Source organism: Ceratotherium simum, chromosome 14 (genome assembly GCF_057802395.1).
Source record: "Ceratotherium simum simum isolate JZ-2026a chromosome 14, ASM5780239v1, whole genome shotgun sequence".
Taxonomy (NCBI): Eukaryota; Metazoa; Chordata; class Mammalia; order Perissodactyla; family Rhinocerotidae; genus Ceratotherium; species Ceratotherium simum.
The window spans coordinates 30,018,285-30,041,063 of record NC_141913.1 but is presented as its reverse complement, the minus strand read 5'-3'; the positions used below and the strand labels follow the sequence as shown (position 1 = coordinate 30,041,063).

At 36.8% G+C, this 22,779-nt stretch overlaps 1 protein-coding gene across 2 annotated transcripts in view; it reads right to left on the bottom strand.

The window, feature by feature from the left end:
• Positions 1–1,968: 1,968 nt before the first annotated feature.
• The window catches only part of LOC147915291 (uncharacterized), a 249,875-nt gene continuing 229,064 nt past the window's right edge, over positions 1,969–22,779 (bottom strand). For both annotated transcript variants that reach the window (XR_015554306.1, XM_087439165.1), the window contains one exon: positions 1,969–3,394. Coding sequence is in view for 1 of the 2 variants with exons in the window: in XM_087439165.1 (XP_087295291.1) it covers positions 3,304–3,394 (91 nt within the window). In the remaining variant the exon portion in view is untranslated. The remainder of the gene's footprint in view (positions 3,395–22,779) is intronic.

Sequence of the window (22,779 nt, the reverse complement as noted above, 5' to 3'; positions counted from 1 at the left end):
TTCTTGGCTGAAAGTTTTTGTCTTTCAGTATTTTGAATATATCATTCCAGTCTCTTCTAGCCTGAAAAGTTTCTGTTGAGAAATCCGCTGAGAGCCTGATGGGAGTTCCTTTGTACGTTATTTTTTGTTTTTGTCTAGCTGCCCTTAATATTGTTTCTTTGTCGTTGACCCTGGCTAGCCTTACCACCAGGTGTCGTGGTGAAGGCCTTTGTCTGTTAATATATATAGGTGTCCTGTTGGCTTCACTTACTGGTATTTCCTGCTCCTTCCCCAGATTTGGGAAATTCTCAGCTATTATTTCCTTGAATAGGCTCTCTGTTCCTCTTTCCCTCTCCTCTCCCTCAGGAATACCTATAATTCTTATGTTACATTTTCTAATAGAGTCAGATATTTCTCGGAGTCTTTCTTCATTTCTTTTTAGTCTTAGTTCTCTCTCCTCTTCCATCTGGAGTATATCTGTATTCCTATCCTCTAAAGTACTAATTCTTTCCTCCATATTGTAAGCTCTGTTCTTTAAAGATTCCAGATTCTCCTTTATCTCCTCCATTGTGTTCTTCATCTCCATCAGCACTGATTGGTTTTTCTTTATGATTTCAATCTCTTTTGTGAAGAAACTCCTAATCTCATTGAATTGTTTGTCTGTGTTGTCTCGTATTTCGTTGAGTGTTTGTATGATAGCTATTTTGAAATCTCTGTCATTTAGTTTATGGATTTCTGTGTCTTCGGGGTTGATTTCTGGGTGCTTGTCATTTTGTTTCTGCTCTGGTGATTTCATATATTTTTGCATTGTGGTTCCTGTGTTGGTTTTGTTTTTCCTCATCCTGGAAGTCTCTGGTTGCAATTTCCACCTGCCGCCACTGTCTGGTGGTAAAAGGCTGTGTAGTCTAAGCCCCCTGCGCTCAGCCCCGGTTTTTCTGCTGCGATCCGCAGTTTTGTTTTGTTTTTTCCCGCTGTGATCCACGGGCCAGTCGTTTGATCAGGTCTGCCTGGGATCGCTAGGTCTGGTCTGGTCGGTTGAGCTGCAGAGTCCGGGTTGCGGGGAGGGGGGAGCTCTCTCTTTTGCCCTCTGGGTCACTGACGTGGGAGGCTTCTCGTTTGCCCCTCTTTATCCACTCTCTGGGGTGCTCAGATGTTGATGGTAGCCCTGTGGCTCCTCTGAGTCCTCTGTGCGGGAGTTTCCCACTGGCTGAGAGAGTCCGAAGAGCCACGGTTTCCCCGCCGAGGGCCGCCCCTACCCCCTCTCTGGGAGCCGCGCGGACGGGATCCCTGATCTGATGGGGAGGGAGAGGAGTTCTCCTTACCTCTCCCCACTTCCTCCGGGGGCCCAGCACGTTCCACTCTCAGATGTGCGGCAGTGTGGATCCCTCCGCTCTAGGTTTTCACTGTCTGGGATTCCGTTGTTGGTCTGTGACTGTTGCTTTTGTTGTATCTTGTCGGGGGAAGAGTTCACGGGAAAGCTCACTCCGCCATAATGCTGACGTCACTCCTCTTTTATACCTTTTTAAAATCAAGTTCCTCTCCCAGCTTTTAAGCCTTTGTCTTTGTCTCTCTCTCGTTCTCTCCATACACATACACACACTACAAATACACAAACACTTTTAATCAAGGCCTGATTCCTTTCCTTGGAATGATTTTAGGGCACCTTTTATCTACCTTGCATATTCTGTATCTCTTCTAATTATTCTCATTCATGCCATGAAACCTTATTCAATCTGCAACTCTGTTAATTAATATATTTATTCAATACATCAACTTAACCGTCAGTAGATATTTATTGAGTATCTATTAGGCACAAGACATTCTGCCAGATGCTGGAGGACTCTGAAATACATAACACTTCATTTTTTAAAGACGTCATATCTAATTTGGATAGACCAGAGCATATATAAGAGCAGTAAATCAATTTTCCTTGTTATTAAGAACTTTCACAGACCTTCTCTCTGTAGATCCTCATAATTGTTAGGTAGGTATTATTATTAACATCCTCTTTACTTTACAGGTTAATACAATGAAGCTCAGAGAGGTTAAATGAGGTTCATAAGAATGATAAAACAGCTCAATTCCTTTTCAGTTCATACTGCTGCCTAGAAAATAATAAACAACAAAAAAATCATACCAAAAGGAAATCTATAATTAAGTTCCAACTGGGGGACTGTCAATAAGTACTCTAGGAGCTCAGAGAACAGAGACACCACTATAGATTTGAAGGGTAAGGGAAAACCTCCCAAACCCAAAGGAAATCAAATAAAGCATAGGTTTCAAATACACAGGGCAGGGGAACTTTTCAAAAGGAGGCGAGAAAGTGTAATAAAAAATATTGAGGCAGGAATACATGACATTTACTTGAAAAAAGAATACCTAATGCCAGTGGAGCCAGCCCTGGTGGTCTAGAGGTTAAGATTCAGCGCTCTCAGTGCTGTGGCCCAGGTTCATTTCCTGGTCAGAGAACCACACCACCCGTTTGTCAGTTGTCATACTGTGATGACTGCATGTTGCTGTGTTGCTAAAAGCTATGAAATACCAGCAGGGTATGGACAGGTTTCAGCAGAGCTTCCAGACTAAGACAGACTAGGAATAAGGAGCTGGCCACGCACTTCCAAAAAAATTGGCCTTGAAAACCCTATGAATAGCAGTGCAGCATTGTCTGATATAGCACCAGAAGGTGAGAGGATGGCGCAAAAAAGATCGAGATCTGCTTTGTTCTACACAAGGTCACTAGGAGTCAGAATCGAGTTGACAACACTAACAACAACAATGTCAACTGAGTCCATATTCTGTTTGGGTAGCATTCCAAAAGTCCTCCAAAAATGATCACCTTTTATAGATAAGTGATCTAAGGAACAATAACTCCTTCAATGTCTCATAGCAGAGCAAGGGTTGGAATTCAGGAAGGCTGGCTCCAGATCCTGCACCCTTGTCAACCACAGCCATGCCACACCACTTCTCCAATAGTTAGTGAGGTGGAATATATATACATGTGAAAAACAAATCTAAAAATACAGCCTCATTTTACATATTCTCCTTTTTGCCTTCTGAATTTCTTTGTGACTTTTAGTTATCAGGACTTGCATCGTTTTAGATGTAAGGAAGTGATTGGTTGACTCTTTAAACCTTTTACCCGGCATGTTCACATGTAACAGTGCATTTATTTCTTACTAGAATACTATAATACAGACAAATCAGATATTATCTCCATTTTAATGGAAAGACAGAGTAAAATGACATATCCAGGGGTCATCAGTACCAGCTTTGTTCTCTGCTTTTTACTGCCTCTCACACAATGCGAGTTGGCTGAATTGCAGTCTACTTGGAGATGTCACCATCTCTAGGCTTCTGTCTCTCTCTTCTGTCTCCATCTCTGGCTTTTACATGGTCCTCCTCATATGCTGCACACCTGAAAGAGGATAGGGTGTGATAGATTTGAAGGGTAAGGGAAAACCTCCCAAACCCAAAGGAAATCAAATAAAGCATAGGTTTCAAATACACAGGGCAGGGGAACTTTTCAAAAGGAGGCGAGAAAGTGTAATAAAAAATATTGAGGCAGGAATACATGACATTTACTTGAAAAAAGAATACCTAATGCCAGTGGAGCCAGCCCTGGTGGTCTAGAGGTTAAGATTCAGCGCTCTCAGTGCTGTGGCCCAGGTTACAATTTAAGTGAATGCATTCACTTAAATTGTAACTCTAAGCAAGACAGAATGGGAGAAGATGGGAGACAAAGAAACTTCAACTCCCAGAGAATCCATTTGCCAGCAGCTGTTGGGCCAGAGTGATTCAGCAGCCCTAAAATTCTCCTATAAGAATAAGCCACGGCATCTCGTGACAGCCATTCCACTGGACAGGGGATGGACCCCGCAGAAGCCTGCAAGAAAAAAATCTAGTACTTATGAACATGATAAGCTGCATGCCTAAGCTTTTGACTTGTTATTGACTCAATTGGCTAAATCCCCTACAGAATTTTGTATTTCAATTAAAAACAGAGAGAAAGAGAGAGAAGGGAGAAAAAAAGTATGAAACCTTAGGAGATTTCAAGCAATAATAGACTTTTACCCCATTAGCAGTTCTAATTTTCAGGAACTTTATCACCTCCACAATCTGTCAGGGCTGTTTTTCTTTCCTTTCTTCTCTAGAAACAATTATAGGAAAGCAGTCTGGAAGAGTGACCAGGCTCGGCTGAATTGCACCTGAAGGCTCAGACTCCACATTCGGGGCAAGCCCCAAGCGCTCAGACCTGGGCAAAGGTTTCCGTCTTCACACTCATTATAGCAGGAGTCTCTTTAAAGCAGAAATGTCCACCAAGCCCCAAGTACACACATCCCATAATGAAGACAAATGTCCCCTTGAAGCGAGTTCAAACTGTGGAATTCATTTTGCTATGGAACTTGATTGCCCTCTAATTAGAGTGACATTTGGTCAGTCTCGTTATATCTGGAATCAAACCAGAGATTTGGAGGTAAAAGCCCCTCTACACACTGCCCCCCTTCCAGAACTGATTTGGTGAGTACAGGTGGATAGCGTTCCTTTTTGATGGTGCTCATCCTCACAGCCTGATTATTGCTGGGGTTGTTACTAGGAAAAGACGCCAGAACCAAAAGCACTTTCTGTGTTCTGATCTGTCTTTTAAAATGTGGTGAGTCTTTACTCAGCTGTCTCCCCTTTTCCTGAGCAAACTTCGGGGTGGACACGCTCTTTCCTCACCCCCCTCCCTGAAGAAGCATAGCAATGAGAGTGCAGAGATGGCAGACATACAAGGAGTGGCATCCATTCCTTTGAGAGATGACTGGCAGAAGGGAAGGAACACAAGGCATGTAATTTCATGACTTGTCTTCTAAAGAACACAAATCACAGCATTTAAGTTATGTGGAAATAAATATTTAGGGACTTCTCTTGCATGTGGAATCCCTGTATTTTGTGTGATTTAAGTGCCATGAGGTCCAAGAAGTAGGTCTTCAGATAGACCTGAGAAGTTTAAGTGAAGAGGAAGGAAGTGAACTATCAGAGGATTGACTGTCTGGGGAGGCACATTACAATTCCTGTGGCTGCCAGCTTGGCACCCAGGATCCGAGGTTCCTTCCCTCATGGCCCTCAGGTGGTGGGTGTCACCTCTAGGTTCACCCTGCACTTAACGGGATCATTTTGTCAGCAGGTTTCTGGTCTGTGAAGCCTGATCTGCCTCAATACCTTCATGATCCAGGATGATTTTTCCTTTGCCCACCCTCAAATAGCTCTTCTCCCTCCCTATCCGAATACCTTCCTTTCCTTCCTTAAGATATCCAAGTCAGTCAAAAATACACAATTCACAATGTGTAAAGCAATAGGATACCTCACCAATTCATAAATTTCCAGATTATTAAGCAAAATTCTTTTTCATTAGTGCCCTTAACCTATCAATCATAATTACTTTAAATTCTTGGTCTGATAATTCCAACATCCCTGCCATATCTGAGCCTTGTTCTGGTGTTTGCTCTGTCTCTGCAAATTGTGCTTTTTGCCTTTCAGTATGCCTTGTAATTTTTTGTTGGAAACTGAACATAATGTACTGGGTAAAAAGAACTGTGGTAAATAGGCCTTGAGTGATATGATGGTAAGTTGTGGGGGCAGTAGAAGCATTCTCTAGTCCTATGCCTAAGTCTCAGTCTTTTAGTGAGCATGTGCCCCTGGACTGCGAACTTCACAAGTACTTCTCAGTTTTGTTCTGTTTTGTTTTGTTTTTCACTCCTTTAGGTGGGACAGGATGGCTAGAGTGGGCTGGAGTTGGATATTTCCCTTCTCCTTTTAATATGGGTAAAAATTTCCACCATTATGGGTGGCACTAGACTCCCTGTAACGATGCGCTTGTATTTGCTCTTCATCTCCTTCTTTATCAACAGTTCTAGAAGTCTTCACTCATGACCTGGAAATGATACCAGGTATCTACATGATTGAATAAAGCCAAGCAAATTTGAAGGTGTTGGGAGGAGGGAAGAGGCCAAATGAGGCTCATATTACTTTTACGTAATATGAGGAATTTATATTCTCCAGGAATCTTAATATTACCATCACAGTAATCATTACCATTATTGGAGCACTTATCCAAAATGGTGTTAGATATAGACTTTTGACTCTAACGCGCTCTGTGACTTGAGTCCGTGTGTGGCAAGCGTAAATGCCTACTGGGTCCAGGCAGATAATGATTTAAGTCGCCAGGATAGGTCTGGAAGAATCCAGCTACTTATGCTCTTGTCTGAAGAGGGCAGTGCTACTCAGCTCCATGGGCTATTGTTCTAAAGGAAGGCAGGCCAACTCTTGCTAGATTGTCGGGCTTTTCAACAGAAACTAAAAGTACAGATTTGTATGTTAAATCTCTAAATTAATTATTGATGTCAACTACTTTGAATATTTTGTAACTAATCAACACAAAACATGCTTGCAGACTAGGTTCCTTGTGCATCCTCTGACTAAAGACACTATTGCAAAGATGTGACTGCTTTCCCCACTTAGACAGTTACCTGTGCTACCAAAGGAAGTGCTCTTTAGAGATGAATATATGTCTGTATGTTGAAAATAGTTAAATCAGTCACCCTCTCCTCTTAAGCACATTGCTTAAGAATGGGTCGTGCTTAACTGATCACCAATCACACTTACAAAGAACCATGCCATTAGATCATTGTGCACTGAGTTGATCATTCTGTGTAGATCTCCAAATGTTTATCAAAAAGTCCTATGGGGCAATCATTGTGCCATATATAGCTAGTTTAATATTAGAAATAAAACATTGTCCTTTATTAAATATTTTATGCATATGCATACATAGTGGAATATTATATAGCTGTAAAAAAGAATGAGATTTTTTTTTTTAATATCTTGATATAGAACAATCTCTAAGATTTAATGTCAAATGGGGAAAAAAGTGAAGGACAGTAAATATGCTGAAATTTGCACTAAATTTGGGATGAAATACATATTTTTGCTTTTTGTAGACATAAAAAATATCTTAAAGAACACACAGAAATTGACAAAACTGTTGCCCTGGGCAGGAGAATTGGGAAAGTAAGGGACAGTATAGGAGGAAGACTTTTTCTACTTCATATAAATTTAACCCCTAAATTAGGTTTACTATATTGTCAATTATGCTAGTAAAATGGCAAAGGCAAGACATCCTTTAAAATATATATATATATATCTCTCAAGGGATTTTGGAGGTCACTGGCTGAGTTAGATAACATGGAAGCAGGCATAGAAAGACATACTGGAAGCCTTTTCACCCTCACCCCAACAAACTCAGACATTTTTAAAAGTCAATAAATAAGTAGAAAATTAACGGTATGCAAATGTATTTCAGAAGAAAAGCTCTCTACGGCCCCAGCAGCTTTTGTTTGCAAGAAGCCAGCATAGTGAAGCAAATCCCAAAATGAATTTTCTTGGTGCCCAAAACGTATTCTGTTTGACCTGCTGGTGAGAGACCAGGGGAGCCACAGCAGAAATCTCTTAGTTATTCATAATTTCTTTTAAAAATAGTTGTTCTTGTTGTTGTTTTAAACACAAGAGTAGAGATGAACTCGAGAGCTCAGAAACCATTTTCATGCAAAACCAAGCAGCTCAGTATACAAATAAAGACCTAGCTGGGAACCGTGAACAGAGCAACATAAATACTCACATCTGGTATAAATAAACAACAAGATACATAGTTTTACGATTAATGCCCAGCTCATGAATAAGTACACACAATGCAGACAGAAATATTTAATTTTGTGTTGTAGAACATAATTAGAAATTATTAAACAAAGTCAGAACACAGTAGAGACTTCTCAAAATGCACCGGCCCTGGGTGCAGTGGGTGTGTTTGGAACCAGTTTTGTCCAACATGAGATTTTTTTTTTTGTGGGAAAACAATCAAAATAAGCTACAACCATAGTGTTTCATTAAATAGTTCATGAGAGTCTCTCACTCATTCTCTCTCTTTTCCAACTTCCTTCTGGGAGTTTAATGCACTGTGATAAGATAAATATCTGCCTTTTAATGATGATCACACCATATTAAAATGTCTCACCCTGTTACCGATAATGCATGAGATTATGAAAGATGAAAAAAAGTAAAAGTCTCATTTTCTCCTCCCTGCTGATGCCATTTGTTTACCTTTTGCATTTGTCTCGCTTAGACAGTGAAACAACAGCAGCTAATTTTACTGGATTTCTGTTCGTTCCACTTTGATTTCTCACACAGATGAAATCCCTACCAGTTTTATTTCTTATTTTCTTCTTAGATCAACAATGGTAATTTGGTTTCATTAAACATGACTGGACATATCACTACAGCTTGCTTTAATCAACTAGGATAAAATCAGGTAGAATTAGGGCAAATTGCCAAGGTTCATTAAAATAACAGAGGTTGCCCAATCTTGAGGGAGGGGGCAGACAGCAGCAGATCAACTCACCATAGCTCCCGCAGACACGTAATCACATGCGGTCACCAACACACATAACCAGCATTGTTCAAAGAATCAATGGAGTGATTTTTCTTCTGATTCTAATTTTTAAGACCTGCTCTGAATCAGAAGAGGGTGGAAACTTCATGCAGACCTTATTTTTAAATTTTAGGAGTAAGCAACTCAAGAAGAAAGGCCAAAAGATAAACAAGCAGACAAGTAGAAAGAGTTCTATGATGAGATAAAATAGACCCCAACAGCGTGATTCTCACCTTTGCTTTGTTGGATTATAGAAAGCAAAGACAGGGCTTTTGTCCTCAGAGAGAACTGTCCCCTGCTCTGACTTTCCCTCTGAATAACCTTTCATGCTGATTTATCTCCTTCTTAGAGACCAAAATGATAAGGATGCTGAATCTCTTCTTGGCTTTTTCCTCTACTCTCCTGCCAGCAACTTAACTCTTATTTGTTTTGAAAATTAGCCATTTAACAGGGCATTGCCTTAACTGGCTATTTGTTCTGCTGACCCATGGGGGAAGCTGGAATTGGTGCCACAAATGTGCTCCCCTAACAGGTCTGTTATTGCATTATTCCTTTACGGGGGCTTCCACGTAATTACACCAAATGTTGTTATAAATCCCACCGGAAGCCACCTCTCGGCTGAAGTCTAGAGGACACTTTCAGCGTATATCTCCCTCATCTGCCATTAGCATGACTCCATGTTCTTCCCAGTATATTAGAGGACATACTGAACGGGGACAAGGACTACATGATCCAAATGAAGAGTGAGTGATTTGACAAGGAGCCAACCAGCACTTCAAGCAAAACTAACTACCATCAAAACAGTTTCTTCACAACAAAGGTTGAATCAAAACCCTATTCCCCTAGCATATGAATTAGAAGAACAATGGTCTGATTATGATTAAAAAAAGAGCATTACATTTTATGTTCAGCCATAATTGGTATTTATGACAATTTATGTAAACAGTAATGAAGCCTATGTGATTTTTGTGGGGAAATTGCATTATGACACCAATGATCGTTACTGTTAATTTTCCTGAAGATGATGGCAATCAGCAAGCATAGTTTCATTGTAAATAGGTTAATTTAAAATTCAAACACTGCTGGTATTTCAAAATGAGTTCACATTTGATTTCTGAAAGATTTGGCCCAGTCTTTTTTTGTGTCAAGATAAAAATGTATGGATGATGTATGTCAATACATAAAACTTTGATCTTCAGTTTTGCGTGTAGAGAAACATGTGTGTGATATGTATATAAATGTGCATCTTACATGCTACACATCCTTTCAATTTTTCTTCTCTTTTTGTGCTATGGAAATGTGTTTCAAAAACTTACTAGTAATGTAATTGGATATAGTAATCATATAGTTATCACAAACTAATTTGCTAGCTTTGTAGCATAAGTGAGGAGTGATGTGCCATCATATTCTATTATTTCCAATGTGTATTTGAAGACGACCTAATCAAATTTTTAACAAGATATAAACACATAAATGTATCTCTCTTTATTGACCTTGGGATTCTGGCTAGTTACTGAGTTAAATTGATGTTCTGCCAGTACATATTTTCAGACCACATCAACCAGTTAAGAGTTTCTTTTTCCTTTTAAGATACATACTTCCTGGATTTAGATCAATTCCTGCCAACTTGTTCAAGCAAACTGAAAGTGTCAGATTTTCACCTTTGACACTGTTTTAAAAAATGATAACTACTTTAATATTCTTGCTTTTATATATATACATATACACACACACACATATATATATATCAACAAATGTCATCACAAAAAGGCATTCGGAATTATTTAAAAAAAGAAGAAACATTTTAAATGCTGACATGTGTCTACTTATTTTAAGCAATATTTAAGTAATCACATAATGTATTTTCACATCTTTTGTAACTATAATAATATGAAAACTGTACTACTGTAAGCTACAAATTTTTCTTAAAAAAATATTTTACACTATGACTGTTCATTGTTGCAATAGACTTTACTGACCATAGAAATGAATCATGCCTGTAAATAGCTTCCCTCTCTCTTTCTGTCTCTCTATCTTTGACTCTGTCTCTTTCTCTTTCTCTCTAAGGGCAATTTCTGGGTGATCAATCAATTGCTTATAGTTTGTTATTCTAATCAGAGAAAACGTAAGCATGAATATTCAAAATGCCTTATAGTTTTGGTTATATTAATCCCACTAGTTTGATCTTGAAAATATCATTCTTTGTAGAGAAGTGATATGACTATGCCTATCTTTATATGTAGCATTTTTAATTAAAATGCCACTTGAAAAAGAATATACTCATATAGTTTTATGTTGGACTACACATTTAAAGGAATAGGAATTGAAAAACATGTTTTAGATAAGCAAATACCTGGAAAGCTAGAACAAATGCTTTCAAACTTAGATGTATTTAACCTTGAATTCATTTTGCTTTGTATCGAATATAATAAAAAATAATTTTATATGAAGTTAAAGTATATTTATAGGAACAGAAAACATACATATGGCTATACATTAAGCATATATACTTTATAATCTCAACCAAGTACTCATGCTTCCCTCAAGAGAGGGAAATACAAGATGTTCAAGAGGCTTGTTCAGGTGTTTTCTATGTTTTGTCTCAATATTCATTTGTAACTTGTTCCTTCATTTGAACAGCTATTGTTAGCAGACCAGTAGTAGCCACTCTAATGTTTTAAGGAGGAAATTATGGAAAGAAATCTTAAAATTAAGAAAATTATGTACCTTTGTTAAATGTTCTGGAAATTAGATGAGGGCCATTATTTGAATTACGTCCTTTAGCGAGTATCCCTTCTATGGGAGTTTATATTGAGAATGAATGCTCTAAATTATAATCAAAATGATATGAGTCTGTTGTTGAATAGATTTTTTTTAACCATTTTTAATTTGTTCAGCAATTCTCTGCTGATGAGGCCAAATTTCTGTTTGGTTCTTGGGTGCTTCTATGTATTGTCTTTCTGTTCCCCCACAGACAGAATAATTCCTAAATCCAGACAAGCTCCTCAGGCAGAAAGAGTGAATTGCTTAACACAAACCTTCCACATATTTTAAAAACAGAATCAATACAAGAAAACAAAACAAACTAAAACATATATCCTATTATTGCTAATTCAGTAGCACTGAGTCTTCATTTTTCATATAAACAATGAGGATCTCTGGTTACACAGAACTGTTTTGCAATAAAACCTCAGGATTCTTTAACCTGCAAACCTTTTGGAATCCTATATCCCATAGAGGTTAGCTGTGAATAAAACCTAGTTATGTGACGTCAAAATGAGTGGCAAATTGATTTAGTTAATGTAGTCAAGCAAATGGTGGCTTATTACTAAAGGAAAAGGGGTTCAACCAAATTGAACTATCTATTAAGTAAATGTGAATTAATTTTCAGTGGGGATATTCATCTCAAGTCTATCATGAAAAAAAAAAAAAGACAGAAAGAAAAAAAAAATAATAAGAAAATAAGAAATTTAAAAAAATCACCTAAGGGGCCGGCCGGGTGGTGCAAGCGGTTAAGTGCGTGAGCTCCGCTGCCGCGGCCCAGGGTTCGCCGGTTCGGATCCCAGGCATGCACCAACGCACCGCTTGTAAAAACCATGCTGTGGCAGTGTCCCATATAAAGTGCAAGAAGATGGGCATGAATGTTAGCCCAGGGCCAGTCTTCCTCAGCAAAAAAAGGAGGAGGATTGGCAGATGTTAGCACAGGGCTGATCTTCCTCACAAAAAAAAAAAAACAAATCCCCTAAAGCAAAATGTCAATGTCAAACTAAACTTAGAAAGTGATCATTGGGCCTGCCGGGTGGCTTAGCGGCTAAGTGTGCACGCTCTGCTACTGGAGGCCCAGGTTCGGATTCCGGGCGTGCACCGACGCACCGCTTATCCGGCCATGCTGAGGCGGCGTCCCACATACAGCAACTAGAAGGATGTGCAACTATGACGTACAACTATCTACTGGGGCTTTGGGGAAAAAAAATGGAGGAGGATTGGCAATAGATGTTAGCTCAGAGCCAGTCTTCCTCAGCAAAAAGAGGAGGATTAGCGTGGATGTTAGCTCAGGGCTGATCTCCCTCACAAAAAAAAAAAAAAAAAAGAAAGTGATCACTGTGTTAGTTGACAGGACTTCTTTGTGTGTTGCTATGATTGAGAATTTGGTTTCGTTAGCATAAATGGGTTCTGAATCTTGGGCTTAATATGAGTACAGTTTACTATGATTCATTTTATAGACTACATCTCTAGTTTCAGCCAAAACATTTTTCTAAGCTTAAGCACAAATTGTGCCTGTAAAACTGGCCTTTACCCAAGTCTGAAATCTCACGGAACAGTATAGGTCAAGAAGAGAAGAAAGTATGATACTAGTCTATAGTCATCCCTTCCATTAAAAAACCCAAACCAAAACGAACAAAAATCAAACCAACAAAAAAAAAACTTCACCACTTATACTATATAGAATATGAAGAGATATTTTTCTATGTCAATTTGCTTGCATAAGATATCACCTCCCATGCTCTTTAGTTCTTTGTGGGTATTTAACCAGCATACTACAGCTGTGTGAACAGATTTAAGATCTGCACCATCCTACATCCACAAAGTTCTTACCTTATCTGCTAGGCTCTATGACATGATTGGTAGAAACAGAAAAGTATCCATAAAGATTTTCTTCATCTCTGGATGTCCTAATTATTTGCCCATTATTAGGATTTCAAAAACGTTTCTTGAATGTGGTGATGAATTACACAAGCGCTAAAAGTTTTGTCTCATGATAGATGTTTTAAAATCCTATATTTTGGTGAAAAGAAGATAACATGCCCCCAGTTACCATGTCCTCACCTTCTTGAAAGAGAGTAAGTAAATGCACTGGATGTAGTATGCAGGCGGAGTTTCTGACATCTTCCACAGATCATGTCCACACTGTAGAGCTGAGCAGCCGTTATTCATACACTAATTATGTTGGGATGGGAGCTTACTAGGAATTATTCGAACCGTATGCTCTCTGTCCTAATGGGGGAAAATGGATGACAAACTGATTTACCTCTGCAGTTTTTGATCTAAGGATAGGCAGAGAGTCTAATTCCATTTGTTAGTATCTGTCTTTCATCACTCGTAGCTGATGACAAAGAAAGAAAATCACACTTAAAAAGCATTCTTTTATTTCCAAGAGGAAAAGGAATTTGACCACAAAGATGACAGAGTTACAATTCTTTACCTTTAAGGGGCAACCTTTGGAGGATGACTCTCTCATTCTAAAAATGCAAGCATTGCTTTTTTCTTTTGTACTCTATTAAGAATTGTGCATGAAACCACTCAGAGTAGATGGGGACTAAGGGTCAACAGAACAGTTAGAAAGGTGACAAATAGCAATTCATTTCGCTGTTTGTTTTCTAGATGATGGCTGCCTCTTTCTCCTGGTGTTCCCATGTTTCTGGGGTGCTACACAATGAGTTCTATGTCCTTTTAAATAGGGGCAGAGCTGCTACAGCGTAAACTAATAGCACAATTGAAGTTTTCTTGGTCATGAAATACAATGCATTCCTCTCAGTTACTTTATTCTTTCTCACAATTATCTTTTCTAAAGAAAAAAGAGAAGTTATTTTGTGCCTTTATTCTGACATTTATGCATTAATTTTTTTAAACTACTGCTGCTTCTCTATACCTTTCATGAAGTACATATTTAAACCAAATTTGTATTATGTTTGCTGATTTAGATTCAAAATCTCCTGCCTTAAGAAAATTTCTGAAGTTAGTCTTTTATTTAATAATCAGATTATTTCTGATGCATTACCTTCATATTTTACCTTTATTTAAAAAAAGTGACAATTGAGTAAGAAAGAAATGGAGAACTTTCAACATGAATATATTCTAGAGATTTCTGTAGGATCAACCCAATTAGGATGACAAATGTACCTCAAAGATGAAAAAGAATTCTACCTGATCAATACACTAATTTCAGTTGTCTTTACAATTAATATCTGTCAATCTATTCAAACAGATATTCTGTGATCCATATTGATCTCTAAGATTTCCTGGAAACCACTGGAAACAACAGCATGACAATGTGCATTAATTGCACTCATATTGAGATTTTCTAAGTGCCAGAATTTCTAAGATAGTGGCAAGTCAAAGATCAGTATGCCAAATCCAAGAAAAGTGATATTATGATATTGATTTAATCAGAGAATATTTCCTCCAAAAATGCTAATCATCTTTTTTCCTAATCACATTCTCATATATTTTCTAGCTCCTTTTATCAAATAGCCCTATTATAACATCTGCTGATTGTAGGACCAATACAGTTCTCAAATACATTGGTTGAAGACTTCTCCCCCTGCTTGCTTTACATCCATATTCTATCAGCGCAATCACGAGATATTCTCTCTTTCCACAGTACCCTGCAGTAGATTGCATAATAGTTCAAAATATTTTCTGATCCTCCCAGGATAATTATATTTTATTTCACTTCCTCATTAATGTCCAATTAAATTATGTGATTTCTTTGGCCAATGAATGGAAACTGAAGTGGTCTGTAGTACTTTTAAGTGGAAACATTTATGTATATTTTGCATTGTACTCTTTTTTTCTTAGCCATAAACCTAGCAATGCCGGAAATAGAGATATCTCCCTCAACTGAGTGACGAAATTGTAAAACATAGCCACCCCTGACCCACAGTGAACAGGTAAACTGGGCAAGAAATAAACCTTTGTTGTTGAAGACTCCTGAGCACTTAGGAGCTGTTGGCTACTGAAGCATAACTTCACCTATGCTTACTGCTACATAAATTGATACAAGGAGAGGAATACTCTTATGATATAATAAAATACCTACAGGGCTGGGCCACTGACCTACCGGTTAAGTTTGGCATGCTCTACTTCAGCAGCCTGGGTTCAGTTCCTGGGTGCAGACCTACACCACTTGTCGGCAGCCATGCCGTGACAGTGACCCACATACAAAATAGAGGAAGATTGGCACAGATGTCAGCTCAGAGAGAATCTTCCTCAAGCAAAAAGAGGAAGATTGGCAACAAATGTTAGCCCAGGGTGAATCTTCCTTAGCAAAAAAAAATACCTAAAAGCTATGATATTGCTCTCAGGACATGGTAACAAAGGTACAGAAACAATTATTGAAGATATAAAAGTGGTTATGAAATTGCAAAACTTTTGATAAAATATTTACCTGCAATAACTTGGAAGACAGGAAATGTACCAAGTGATCCTAGGCTTGAGCTAAGCTAATTCTGGGAACTAGAATTTTATTAGCATGCTTTGGTTGCTATGGTCTATATTTGACAAGTGACTATAGGAAAAAGGTGACTTAAGAAACAAACAAACAAAAAAGGGCTAAGCGCGAAAAAAAAAAAAAGGATTAGAAAGTGTCCAGATATTCAGAAGATTGTAGTATTGAAAGCTGCAACTGGGTGCCATTTTCCACCAATATGAGAAAAAGCTAAGTAAGCCTCTGAAAAGCAAACTGTACTCATGACTAAGTAAAAAGAGAGAGAAATATTGCAAAAAGAATTGTGGGTGTGACTGTTGTTAAACAGAAGTGTCTAGAATCAGAGTTGAGACAGAGCAAGTTCTTGAAAAGGGCCACCACTTACAGAAACACCAATTATTTGAGGCTGAAAATGACCATTGGGTCCTCTGACTTTCTAATGGGTCAGGGGTGGCTGTGTTTCACAGTTTCTTCTCTCAGTTGACGGCGTTATCTCTATCTACGGCATTGCTAGGTTTATGGCTAAGAAAAAAGAGTACAATGAAAAATATATATAAATGGTTCCACTTAGAAGTCTAATATCTTCATACACTCAAAGAAGCAGGATGAGAGAGCTTCTCAGCCAACAATAAGGACACATTCCTCAAAGAAAAGTGGATTGGGGAGAGAAGTTTTAGGCAGCAAAATCAGCTATCAAGGACACTCCCAAAATCCAGGGTAGAGGCCCCTCATAATTCTGCCCAACAGAATGTCGTGAGTCCTGCAGAGCAGTGGCACTACATGCCTCCACTTTGCCCTCTCCAAATGGGAGTATTTCTTGCAGTTATCATGTCCCTGTTTCAACAACGCATATTCTACATGAATGGGCTAGATAACCTGACTTTTGGGGTCATAAATCTCTGGAGCCAAAAGAAACACATCTGGGTCTAATATAGACACCATTCTAAGATCCTGAACTTGAGTCTGACACTGTAATTGGACGGGACTGTTGTGGTTTCTTCCTTGAGGTGGGACAAGTAAATAGTTTTTATTGAAGGAGAAGATTGGACTTAAACACATGTTCTGCTGTGCACTGAAGTTTTTTATGTATCCCTGCCACATTGGCATTAAATTTGGCTATTTGACTTGTGATGCTCCACCCTGTGAGTATATTTATCTTTCTCCTTGATGTCAGGCTTAACCAGGTGACTTGCCTTTGCAAATAACATGAGAGCAGAAGCGACACGCCACTTCTGAATGAAAGCTTTAAGAAGATCCTTCACCACAGTCTCTTCTAACTTCTGTCAGAACACTAGAAATCTCTCCAGTAGAAACTGGATATTAGAGTATCTACCAGATATTATTGTAAGCCATTGATTTATATACACTGCCTTTTAGAAACCCTAACTCTGAATGTACAAACCCGTTGTCCATGTCCTTGCCAGTTTCCTATCTGTTTCTCTGTACCACAGAAAAGCAAACAACTATGCAATTTGTCATCACCACGAATTTCGTGAACACCAACCTAAACTGGGTGACCAGCACCATGGAAATAATCTTACTATGGGCTTCTAGTAGGCTCTTTCTCTCACTCTTCATAGCAACTGCTGTTCTATGTACTTCTTTTACTTTTTAAAAAATAACTTCTTTGAGGTATAATTGACATACACTCAACTGTACATAGTGAGCATGCACAATTTAATATTTTGATACATGTATACACTTTTGAAACCATCACCACAACCAAAATAATGAATGATTCTTCACTCACAGAAGTTACCTTGTAATCACTTGTAATTGTTCTCTCCTGCCCCTCTCTTAATCCAAAGGAGTCACTTATCTGCTTTCTGTCAATATAGATTAGTTTGAATTATCTAGAGTTTTATAGAAATGTAGTCATACAAGATGAACTCATTTGTCTGGTTTCTTTTACTATTATGAGATTAACTTATGTTGTAGCATGCATCAATAGCTAATTTCTTTTTATTACTGAATAGTATTCCATTGTACAGATATACCACAATTTTTTAATCTATTCATCTGTTGATAGACATTTGCTTTTTCCTTCAGTTTTTGTCTCTTAAAAATAAAGCTACTTTCTTCCTCTTTCCCTTTCTCTCTTCTCTCGCCTTGGAAAAAATAAAAAAATAAAATAAAGCTACTGTAAACCTTCCTATTCACGACTTTGGATGTATTTTTTTTACCCTCAACTAAATACCTAGGAATGGAACAGCTGAACCATATGGTAGATATGGATTTACCTTGTTAAGAAACTATCAAATTATTTTTCAGAGAGGTTATAAAAGTTGCACAATTTTATATCCCCACCAGCAGTATATGAGAGTGCCAGTTCCTTGATATTCTCTTCAGTAGTTGGTATGGTCAGTTGTTAATTTGGGGCATTCTGGTAGGTATGTCGTGATACTTCATTGTATTGTTAATTGTATTTCTTTAATGACTAATGATTTTAAGCATATATCTTTTTTGGAGCAAGGTTTATTCAAATTTTTCGAACATTTATTTATTGGGCTATTTGTTTTCTTGTTACTGAGTTTTGAGAGATCTTTATATATTCTGAATACAAGTCATTTTTTGCAAATATATGCTTTTTTAAATATTCTCTCCCAGTCTGGGTCTTGTGTTTTCATTCTTCTAACAGTGTGTTCAAAAAACATAAGTTATTAATTTTGATGAATTCCAATATATCAATATTTTCTTTTATGGATCATGCTTTTTGTGTCATAGATAAGAAATCTTTGCCTAACTCATGGGAATAAAGACGTGTTTTTGTTCTAGGAGTTTTATACTTCAGTTTTACTTTTAGGTCTATGATTGATGTTGAGTTAATCTTTTAGCATGTGATGCAAGGTATGGATTGAATTTCATTATTTTTTATATTAATACCTGATTGTTCAAATATTATTTGTTGAAAGGATTAAACTTTCTCCACTGAGTTGCTTTTGTAGTATAGCCAAAATTCAGTTGTTGTATATGTGTGGGCCTATTTCTGGACTTTATAATTTCTCCAAATGTTCTATTTTCTGTCTTGCTACCAATAACGTACTGTATTCATTACTCTAGCTTTATAATAAGCCTTGAAACCAAGTACTGTCAGCCCTCCAATCTTGTTCTTTATCAAATTTGCTTTGATTATTCTGTACCCTTTTAATTTTTATACATATTTTAGAAATAGCTTATCAATTTCTAAAAAAAAATATAGCTGCTGATATTTTGATTGGGATTGTGCTGAATCTACGTATTAATTTGGGAAGATTGACATCAAAATGATATTGAGACTTGCCATTCATGAACAAGATAGATAATGCTCCATTAATTTAGGGCTTTTAAAATTATTGTATAGTTTTGCACATCATATTTATTCCTAATATTTCATATTTTTGATATTATTATAAATGATATTTTTATTTCAATTTGTTTCTTCATTGCTAATATGCAGAAATGAAATTGAATTTTGTATATTAAACTTAGTTCCTGTAATATTGCTAATTTTACATATTAGTTCAAGTTATTTTTATGTAGTAATATCAGATTTTCTCTATAGATAACTACTTTCCTGCAAATAAAGGCACTTTTATTTCTTTCTTTCTAATTTGGATGCCTTTTATTTCTTTTTCTTGCCTTATTGCACTGGTTAGAACTTCTGCTAACATGTTGAATAGATGTGGAGAGAACAGGCAGTTTTTTAATTCTTGATTGCCAGACGAAATATTAGTCTTTAAACAAGTGTTTGTCTTTAAATTCTCTTTAAAGAGCATTTGTTTCTAAACATTCAGTATAATGTTAGATGTAGGTTTTGAAGAGATTCATTATCAAATTGATGAAACTCTCTTCTATTCAGATGCAGAGAGCTTTTATCATTGATGAATGTTGAATTTTATCAAACAGTCTTTTGCATCTATTGAAATAATCATATCTTTCTTTTTCTAGTTTGTTAATTTTGTGAATTAAATTGATTGATTTTTCAAATGTTAAGCAAACCCTGAATTCCTGGAATAAACCTCACTTGGTCATACTATATTACCATTTTTATATATTTTTGGTTTTGATTTTCTAAAATTTTGTTTAGACTTTTCTCATCTGTGTGCATGAGGGATATTGCTCTGTATTTTACTTTACTTGTAATATCTTTGTCTGGTTTTGCTACCAAGGTAATGCTAGCCTTATAGAATAAGTTGGGAATTCTTTTCTTTTCTTTATTTTTTGGAAGTTTGTATAGAACTGATATCATATTTCTCTCAATTGTTTGGTAGAGTTTGCCAATGATAGCTGGGCTTGGAGTATCTTTGTGCCATAGCTTTAAACTACAAATTCAATTTATTTAATAGAAATAGGGCTATTCAGGTTTAACCTCCCTTAATATATTTTGAGTGAGCTTTGGTATCTAGTATCTTTCAAGGAATTTATTCACTCCATCTACATTGTTGAATATATTGGCTTAAAGTTGATCATCATATTCCCTATACTTGTAATAACCGTAGAGTGATTTTGTGTGTGTGTGTCTGCAAGAAACACTAGAATGATTGTTGATGTTCCATCTCTCATCCCTGATATTGGTAATCTCAATTTTCTAACTGAAAAAAATTGGATTATTCTGACTAGAGGTGTATCACTTTTATTGACTCTTTTCAAAGAATCAATCAACTTTTGGTTTCATTGATTGCCTCTATTGTTTTCTGCCTTCTACTTTATATTTCTCGTCTGATTTTTATATTTCCTTTGTCCTATTTATTTTTAATTTGTTGTTCTTTTTCTTGTTTCTTAAGGCAGAAGCTGAGCTCATTAATTTTAGACTATGATTTTCCTCTGATACGGTTATTTAGTGCTATACATTTTCTCTTATGTTAAAAGATGTTTTTGTTGATTATAGAATTCTGGGTTGACAGTTTGTCTTCCAGTACTTTTAAGATGCTTCTCCTTGTTTTCTCGCTTGCATTATTTCTGAAGAGAAATCTCTGTCATCCTTTCATTTTTGCTCTGGGTAAGAGGTGACTTTTTGTTTGAATGCTTTTTAATACTTGTTCTTTATAAGTAGTTTTAAACAATTTGATTATCATATGTCTCCATGTAGTTTTCTTCATGTTTCTTTTGCTTGGGGTTCATTGAGCTTCCTGAATATGTGGTTTTATAATTTTCAACAAATTAGGGAAATTTCTAGCCATTATTTCTTTAAATATTTCTTTTATTTCCCTATCTCTTTTCTCTCCTTAGGGTACTCCAGTTACATATATATTAGGCCACCTGAAAAGGTACTATAGCTCACTTACTCTTTTTTCTGTTTTTGATTCTTTTTTCTCTCTGTGTTTCATTTTTGATTGTTTCTATTACAGTACACTTAATCACCTTGAATACTCTTATCTCTATCCTTCTTGCTAACTCCTACTTACCTTTCAGATCTCAGCTCAGGGCCAATTTTCAGAGAAACACCATCTGACCCCCTAGTTGCAATCACTTTCATCAATTATAATATTGAATTTCAACTTCTATGTTTAGAACATAATATTTATCATAGCTTACATATCAGTTAAAGTTGTAATAGAAGCTATTTTTTATGAACAAATCTTCAAAATATAATAGCTCAAATGATAGAGATATTTCCTAATTAGACACTGATTTTGTTTCTTGGGAGGAATTCTTTACATTGTTCTTCATGGCTCTTGTGTCTATGCTCTGGGAGATAAAGCTGTGTTCATTAATTTCCATAGCCATATCAGAAGTAGGTATTTTACAAAAAGTCTTCCTTGAGGGTGCACAGCTTTCACACTCCACAAATTTGATGGCCTAATATTTATTGTTATTTGTTTGCTTGTTTTGTTTTTTTTTTCCTAATGACTCAAAACCTTTTTTTTTTTTTAATCTTCATTCTAAGCTTGTGGCTTCCTTGTTAACGTAATTGCTCAAAAAGTTGGTAGGCTTCCGATCTGTTTGTTTTTTGAGAGTTTTATGTACCATTACATGTTGGGAAATAATTCTCCATGAAATGATCACAATTGTGAACATCTTGCAACAAGGGTCATGAACTGCCTTTGCTCTTGGATTATCTTTTCAAGGATGTTTGTGTACCAAAGAGCCTTCGAAGTTAGAGAAAGTATCTAGATCTGAAGCAGAGTACATTTATTTACAGACTTAAGACAGAGATGGTATCTCCTTCTAGGCAGAGGTCCAGCATGGTCACTACCAATTATAAAATATTTGGATTCCCAAAGCTCAGGGTTCCTGTACTGTAATGCAACCCACTTTGTGTACAGATGTATTCACATTGCCCTGTGGGAACTGGGACACAGGGAACTGGTGCAAAAAAAAAGCCAAATCTTTAGCTATAGCTATAGCTGTGAGTAAACATTTCTTTGTCTTTGGCCCAGGATTATTGTATCTTCTAGCAGCATCCATGAAACTGTGGCAGGCCAAATTGTTAGCTTCCAAGTAAGATAAAACTTCAAGGCCTTCACAATTATTGACAGTACATATGCCAAACATTTTCCTATAACATATTTCTCATGCCTATTCATTTATTTACTTCCTTATCCCCATGCCTGTGGCTCTTAGTTTAAGGGTGACTTAGGCCATCTGAAATAAAAGGATTATTATGAAAATAATACTCTTACTTTGATCTTTGATGCAGAGCTGAGTCATTTACCTCAGCTGAAAAGTCTTACTGTGCCATGTTCACTTTCAATTTTTTTTCTTTCCCTTTGGAGTTCAGAACTTATTGGCTTTCCCAACCATTTAAGGAGAGTAATCTCTGTGTTTTTTTCTAATTCTGTTTGAAAATCAGTAAATTTTTACTTGAACTCATCTTTCCTATAACATCTTATTAAAAGCAGACAGTAATAATCATGCCACACTAGCTCTCTGGCGCTTTTTAACCACTTGCCTTAGAGCTATAGTCTCAATACACACATTATCTTGTTTCCAAATTATTGCAAAGAGTTTCACCAAATATTTTGCCACTGCACAGAGTGGGTATCCATCTTTTTAGCCCGTGAAACATATTCTCTCACTGCCCACTACTCAAGTGCTCAACTACTAAGCCAATTGCACATATTTTGTTATTCCTATTTTTCTTTTGTGGTAGACACTCACTTGAAGATAAACTTCTGTATTTGCTAGGTAATATTAACTACTGAATCAA